This window comes from Oryzias melastigma, linkage group LG17 (genome assembly GCF_002922805.2).
Source record: "Oryzias melastigma strain HK-1 linkage group LG17, ASM292280v2, whole genome shotgun sequence".
NCBI classification, from domain to species: Eukaryota; Metazoa; Chordata; class Actinopteri; order Beloniformes; family Adrianichthyidae; genus Oryzias; species Oryzias melastigma.
In genome coordinates, this window is record NC_050528.1 from 6,265,831 (window position 1) to 6,273,731 (window position 7,901).

At 34.6% G+C, this 7,901-nt stretch overlaps 1 protein-coding gene across 1 annotated transcript; it reads right to left on the bottom strand.

Annotated features, from left to right (window-relative positions):
- Window positions 1-873: 873 nt before the first annotated feature.
- ube2v2 (ubiquitin-conjugating enzyme E2 variant 2) lies at window positions 874-7,473 on the bottom strand. The gene is made up of 4 exons (XM_024274288.1): window positions 7,347-7,473; window positions 2,018-2,166; window positions 1,806-1,931; window positions 874-1,738 (listed from the first exon to the last, which is right to left on the bottom strand). The coding sequence occupies exons 1-4, from the start codon at window positions 7,360-7,362 to the stop codon at window positions 1,592-1,594; spliced, it is 438 nt and encodes a 145-aa protein (XP_024130056.1). The 5' UTR covers window positions 7,363-7,473; the 3' UTR covers window positions 874-1,591.
- Between the last annotated feature and the right edge of the window lie 428 nt (window positions 7,474-7,901).

Genomic DNA, 7,901 nt, shown 5'->3' on the forward strand with positions numbered 1-7,901 from the left:
AGCTGCTTAAAAACAAAAATTCATCAGGTTTTGTATTTTGAAATGGACACTTTGAAGATAGTGGAATAAACTGTGCCAAAGAGTTTTTTATAAGTTGTAGAATAAAATATAAAACACTGCTGACCCTCCAGATTTTCATTTAGTTCTTTTTTTAAGGCTGTTTTGTAGTTAAGCTAATATTGACATGTTAGCTGTTTTGGCTAATTTAGGCTTTTTAGGATATTTTGATGTTTAGCTTTTTTTTCAGCTACATGCTAGCTGTTTTGGCTAGCCAGAGGTTTTTTTTTTGTTTGTTTTTAGGCTAATTTGCCTTTTAGGTAATATTTTAGCTGGCGATCAGTATTTTAAGATATCAGCCTCAGCATTTTCAGATATCAGCTTCAGTGATTTCAGCTATCAGCTTTAACATTTTAAGCCATTAGCTTCAGCATTTTCAGCTGTTAGCTTCAGTGATTTCAGCTACAAAAATGAGGGTTTTCAGCCATCAGCTTCAGCGGTTTTAGCTATCAATTTCAGCATCTTCAGCGGCCAAAATCAGCTAACATCATTCACACCAACACTAATGCAGATAATGTTATATATCTAGTTCATAATTGTTAGAGTTACAGTTTTAAAGTTTTAAAAATGTAGTTTTAGAGTGTTCAATAAATGTTTATCCTGTCACATGACATAAAGTGTGTTTTGGATTTGATCCCCTTGTGTGATTGAGTTTGACACCTCTGAGTCTAAACTAACCTGTTATAGATTAGTAAAACACACCTGATCCAGGTTTATGAAAGCCAGCACTGCAGTAATGGGGGCTTTTGTGAACCAACTCCCTCTAGTGGACAAACCAGTTACTGCGGATAGAATCAAAACAAACTTCAAACTTCATATGGGTGGATTTTTTTTTTCTTTTTTTGCAGACAGTGATTTTAATTTCAGAAAATCACAAGTTCATACACCTGTCATTTTCACTAGAAGTTAAATGCAAGGGTTTCAGAACAGAACAGGCTTCAACGTCTGTTACATGTCAAAGAGCTGCAGAACAGAAAGGTACTGGTATGGTGTCATGAACAGATATATATATATTTATATATATTTATTAAAAAAAAAAAGGTACTTTGTGACACTACTTTTAGACTACAGCCACAGTTCAGTATTCAGCAATCTGCATGATAATTTGATGAACCTGCTAAATAGTTTCTAACAATTCACAAACAAAGACTTTTCTTTGACTAAGTTTTAGTTACATGCCCCCCCGAGACACCCACCTTGCCATTTACTTCAGTGATTAGTCGTTGGAACATAAAACTATTGGAACTCTGTACAACCTGTGCTGCATCATGCTTCCCTCTTTAAGCCAACTCAAGCGGAAACAGGTCAAAACTAAAAGTCGTTCAGCAGATCAACTGTGGTCGTGTAGTCGGGACAATTCAGTGCTAAACTGCAGGGATTTCTTCTCTTTTGTGAGCTTCGTAGGAGGAGGAGGGTCCGATCTTTGCTCCTGTAGACGATATTTTTGATGTGTGAAGTGAGCCTCTGGATGATTTCTGCACAATATTTCTTTAAGAGTAAGATTTAAGACAGAGGGTCGACGAATCCGTTACGATTAGGTGCTGAAAATCTGTCCTTCTGGCGGTTGTGGAAGCTTCATATTTTCTTTGGACATCATTAGACGCCTCAGCTCTTGAAGAACAATTTTAATGCTATATGAATTCTGCCACTTTGCTAATATTGGTATGCTACGAGAATCCACCTGTGGAGGAGAAGGGACACTAATCAGTCAAAAAAAAAAAATCTGTCATTGGTGACCTTCTACTCACCATTCCGTTGGAATTATTTATCCCATTCATGCTAATTTTTGTAACAAATCTAACAGTGGGGGCTGTCTCGGGGTATCTAGGTCCACATTCCACTTTCAGGCTGTATATTCTGTTCTCATAGTTGGTCTGAAAAAACGAAAAACAGCATTTTAATTTTTAACGCATGTAGGCGACCAAAGATTGAGTGGAGGAGCAGCGTCCGCCCTGCTTACTCGTGCTGGTCCGATGATCATGCCTGTCCACCGTGTGAGGGTCATGTCGTCGTCATCCTCCAGCCCCCAGCTGACCGTACCATCGCCTTCGCCCTTCTGGCCTTCTTCCAGCTCTTCCAACAAACGAAAATTGCGTGGAACTTTAACTCCTAAAGACAGAGAGGGATTAGACAAAAGGTGATACAGCTATTTAGAATCCACTACATGATGTTTGATAGCTAGAATTTATAAAAAAAAAAACAATTAGCAACTTTAAGAAAACCCTCAGAAATAAACCCTAAAACTACTTTTTTAGTCATTTACATTTAAAATGTTTTATAGTAGACCTGCACAATAAATCAAAAATGTATCACTATATTCATCTGTGCAACATTTAGCAAAAGATGAATAAATGATTGCCTTAAAAACTGACTCCACTAAAAATCATATGTTTGTGTTATTAACATATTCTTGTAGTATTTTTCTTATAGTGAAGGATTTATGTAAAAGAATTTATGATTAAAACTGCGTTTCTAAGTAGTGCTGCCAGAAACTATTATTTTAATAGTCGACTAATCGGGTCATTCACAAAGTGGATTTAAAACACACATCTTAACCATCTTTAGCTTTAAACTAACTAAAAACTAGATATATACCATTACCTGTGATAATGCGAGAGTGAATGCTGTAAGCTGAATTTGGCTGCTGAAGATACTAGTGCTGATAGCTGAAGATGCTGAAATTGATAGCTAAAAACACTAAAGCTGATAGCTGAAATGGCTGAAGCTCAATTTTATTTATTTAGCCCAAAATCACAAAAAAAGTTGCTTCATAGGGCGGAAAACCCTGAAGCTAATAGCCAGCTAAAATATTAGCTAAATGCAAAATTTCCCTGAAAAACTAAAAAAATGCCCAAGTTGGCCAAAACAGCTAGCATGTAGCTGAAATAGTAGCTAAACACCCAAATAGCCGAAAAAAAGTAAAAAATCCTAAATTAGCCAAAATAGTTAGCATGGAGCTGAAATATTAGCTTAACTCCTAAATAACGGAAAAAAAGAAAAAAATCTTAAATTAGCCAAAATAGCTAGCCTGTAGCTGAAATATTAGCTAAACACCTACATAGCCGAAAAAAAGTAAAAAATATTAAATTAGCCAAAATAGCTAGCATGTTTCTGAAATATTAGCTTAACTCCAAAATAGCCTATAAAAACAAAAAAAGCCTAAATTAGCCAAAATAATCATCTATTTTAATAGTAGATTAGTCGACTAATCGTAGCAGCTCTAGTTCTAAGCATTTCTTAATTCATTGGATCAGAAAATTGTTGCTTGAAAATTGTCAGACTAATGATGCAGCTACTGAAATGGGCGGGGCCAAAGTCTCCCCTCCCCCTGCAAGCGAGTCCATGTAACACTGAATGCTGTTAATCTCATTATTTCACTATCACATTTTACTGAATTGTATTAGATTAATATACATATATTCAAAACATTTAGTAGATTATTAATGTATTTCTAAACAAATGTTTACAAATGTGTAAACTCAAAATTGAATTGAATCAAAAGAATTTTAAAAAAATCAGAATTGAATCGATTCAGGCTCTTGTGAATCGAATCGTTTCTGGAAATTATAACCGATACCGAGCCATAGCGGACACTGAGAGATCGGGTTTATTTATTTTGAATCGGTCCACATCTGCATGTCTGGGTTCAGATCTCCCAGTGAGAAGCAGCAGCTGTCCCGCAGTCGCTGCTAGCAACAGAGACATGCCATCAGGGGAAGGCAGTACGGCAAGCCAAAAGGACCAAAAATCAAAGGAAAAGCAGCATGGCAGCGCCTCACCTGAACATGTACTACGGATAATAATAATTATTTGAAATATTTAAATGTTCCTACAGTTCGTTTCAATACTATAATTTATACCAAAAAAATTTGAAATTTTAATTTTGACTTTTTCATTTAAGATTTAATTTGGATATTGGGAGTGGGAGCAAGGGAAATATAGCATATTAAGTATTCCTTTCACTTAGTTTTAGTAGGTTTGGTCTCCAGACATGTAAATATAATCAGAAACTACAAATTTTTACATTTTTGTTTATGTTAAAAGATGTGTGAGAGTATATTTATGCTTTATATACGTCATAAAGCATAAATAATTTTTGGCTTTTATCTTCTTGTCGTTTTTTTTTTAATTTACTTTTTAATGACCAAAAAAAAAAATAATCAGAACCGTGACCTTAAAACAGTGACACAACAGTTTTGTGATCCATTAAACCCTATACTATAAACTGCATGATCATAATTAAAAGTTCAATGGGAAAGATTTTACAATAGATAAAAATATTTTTGGATTGGGACTAAAAACCATTAAGTTTTCAAAAATCCCCAGTGTAGACTTAACACGTTGTTCTTAATTGTTGTCAATATTAGTTATGTCTACCAAAAAAGGTAGATAATTGTTTTCTTTGGCTTTTACAAGTTCTTATCCGGCTCCTATCAAGATAACTTGAGGTATAAATTAGGTTATGTTCCATTTTAATTAAATATAAGGCCCAATCTGAATTCTTCTTTTCCCCTTAATTTGAAGGGCAGTTTAAGTTGAAGTCGTGTCTGGGATAATTATTTTTAAAATGTCACCTCCAAACGGCTCCAAAGTCCGCCATCGCGAGAGTAAACCGCGTCGCGCTCAGGAGCGCTTTTCTTCACGTGGGCGCGCTCTTAAACACAGACGTTTACATTTAAATGTAAGTAATGACTTTTTGTTGTAGCATGACTTTTTCAAAGTTATAAAACCGCTGTTGTTATGTATATTCAAGCGCTGGAAGCTCCGCGCTAATGCTAGCAGACCGGCGATTATTAGATAAAATATTAGACACTATATTTTCATAACCCTCCGTTTGGAGGGATAAATAATGGGGAAAGGAGAAGGAAAGAATTTGGAAAATGATGTATTAGTCGGTTTTTGTTTTGCTATTTGCTCATGTATCTGCATCGTATTATTGATCACTTGGATCACAAATCGCAAGTTTTCCTCCGATCTTGCTGCCCTATTTTTAGCTTTTATAAGTAGTTCCAACTGCTTGTTTCTGACTAGAAATATGAACAATAGTTATTGATTTCTACTGATTTTTCGACAAATATGAGACGTTTTAGTGAAAACTTGTTCTGACAAATGCAGTTTGAGAGTGAGTGTTAAAAACTCCGATCTTACTTAAAGCAGTCATGAGACTGGAGGCTGTTTTTGTTTCGTGTGGAGTCGCCGTATGACCGGCGGCATGACCACTAAAGTGGAAGCAACAGATGCAACCTCGTGTTAACTAAACAGGTAAAAGTTCAGGGAGGATTTGGATAAAATTAAATCTAAGGAACTTTTTAACAAGCAGCAGAAAATGATTGTATAGTTTGAAATGTGCTGAACATCTACAGGTAAATTCACCTGCAAGAGCTTGGAATAAACGTTCAAATAAACACTCAGTAATGCGCTTAATTAATCACGAAAAAATATTAATTTAAAGAGGCAGCATTTATTTTAGGATTATTTCAACATCTAATCCTGCTAATTATGATATTGACCTGCCGTGAACTCTGAACTTTGTATATCTATCACGAAATTTGAATGTTAAATATCGAAAGTTGCCAGATATTTAAGATAAAATCCATTTCTCAAACCACGAGTTTTAAAAGTCAGACGATTAAACTTTTGTTTCTAATCCAAGCAACAAATTTATATTTTTAATTTTATAGACTCATTAAACACTTTTATTCTAAAGACCTAAATAAACAGTTTTGAAAAATTAAAACTCTTTAAAGCCCAATTGAAGGACATTAATTAAATTACTAATTGAATGACATTAATTTTGATTAAAAAAGATTGTAAAAGGCATTAAAATAATGTAAGCTTCTTGATTAAATACATTTAAATAGTTTTTTTTAATACAAGGTTTTTCTCTTGACATTTTTAGGGGATAATTGTACACATTTTAAGAATAATGTAAAAAAAAATCCAAATAAGACAGAAAACTTTATTGGTTAAACAAAAATATCTGAATTATTCATGGTTTTATTGCATTAAAATATCATTTTTTGCCCAAAATTACTTGTAAAAACTTAATTTGTTGACATATTTTTTTCTCAAAACCTTAAACTGTTCCTCATTGTGCTATAAAAGAATATTTATAGTCTATTTCCAAGTTTGTATTCCTGTAAAAGTCAGGGATTTAGTCATATTTCTAGTTTTCTAGGGTTGCCCATTAATCCATTTGTATTTTCTAGGGGGGAAAAACTCTTTTCAGTCATTTATAAGCAGAACTAAACAAAAAATTATTATTTTGAGGTTAACGGGTAAAGGATAAAGTTCTAATTGATGGTTTAAGTCTTAAGTCGAAACTTGAAACTGACTGAACAGGTCTCACCTTTTCCTCAGGTAGTTTTAGAGCAAAAAACTACTTCCTGGGTCAACAATTTTCACATTTTTCTTTACTAAAAACGTGACTAAAATGTTAAACCTAATTTTCTTAAGCACCTCCAACACTTTTCTTCATAAAAACGCCCCATCCTCAGTTATAAAAATACGTTTTCTGTTGAAATCTATAAAAAGACGTGGGCTCCGGCTATTTCCTGAAGCACAGCACGCCAAAAACAGAAGCAGTAAAAACGTGCGCGTTCCTAAAAGACACACCCAGCAACAGCGAAGCATTTAGTGAAAAAAATTGCTATTTTTAACTCTTTAATTAAACTGTTCGGGTCTAACATTAAATATCGACGCTTCCTTTACATCACAAACGTTTCAGTCATTGTCATGCGTGTGCAGAACCACAGAGGGGATTTATCTTTTTATTCATGAATTAAAGTCGCATCAATCATTGCGTCTGACAGAAGCATTTATCGGAGCTGTCCAGACAGGATCGTGAGCAGCACTTTGTCTCGCTAAACGGAAACAACGAGACCGACCTGGGCTGCCGTGCTAGAATATTCTAGTCGCGAAACTAGCAAGAATGTCTGCGGCTAATTCAGAACTTATCAAAGAAAACTTGCGCAAATGAGGGCATTTTCTTAGCACATAAAAGCACAAAGTAACAGTTTCATTGTGTACACGACGTTTTTAATGCTTAAACACTGAGAATATTTGAGCAGATTTATGGGCCCAGCTATTTACTGGGCTATTTAGCTGAGTTAGCCTCCCGACATACACGGTTCCCGGAGATGGAAACATCCCAGATTTACGACCGAGAATGGTTCTCTAAACGGTCTGGATGAGTACATCACGGAGTTTAAGGGTTTATATAAAAGTAGAATCACGATCTGACCGATAGATTGTCGGCCCCGTAGATGTTGGTGTGAAAGCACACAAACCTGAGGAGGCCGCCATCTTCTCCAGCCGAGTCCAGAAGCACACAGATGTGTGACGTCAGAACGTAAGAAACCGAAGGAGGAGCGTAAAAAAAGAAAATAAATAAAAAATAAAAAGCGTCCAAGCGTTTATTACAGTTAAATTAAAATTTTACTTAAAAAAATAATTTAAAAATATGAAATAATATATTAACTAGGTTTTTTGAGAAAAAACAAAATAATTTTAATAATTTCATTTTAACTTAATTTTAATAAATTTAAATACTATAAAAAATAGGATATAAATATTTAACTAAATTTACATTCCAATATGTACAGCAACATGGAAGCAACCGTTCAACGCAAAAATGAGATAAATGCAATTAAAACGCGCTACAATGTTTGTAATTAAGAAATGGCGCATAACGCGATTATAAATTAACTCTAAATCAAACTAACATTGATTTAAAATTGGGGGGCAAAGCTTTTTTACAGGTGGGTGAGCTGCTGCACCCCTTTGTAGCTCCGCCCCTAAAGTTGCAGTTCACTTGAGAAAAATGCATCAAACGTTTAGCAGTT

Bases quoted from the DNA above. Each gene is read 5' to 3' on its own strand.
- ube2v2 (XM_024274288.1), bottom strand. The intron at 1,932-2,017 runs GTAAGCAGGGCG...TCGTTTTTTCAG, and splicing joins TGATCATCGGACCAGCACGA to ACCAACTATGAGAACAGAAT. The intron at 1,739-1,805 runs GTGAGTAGAAGG...TCTCCTCCACAG, and splicing joins TAAATAATTCCAACGGAATG to GTGGATTCTCGTAGCATACC.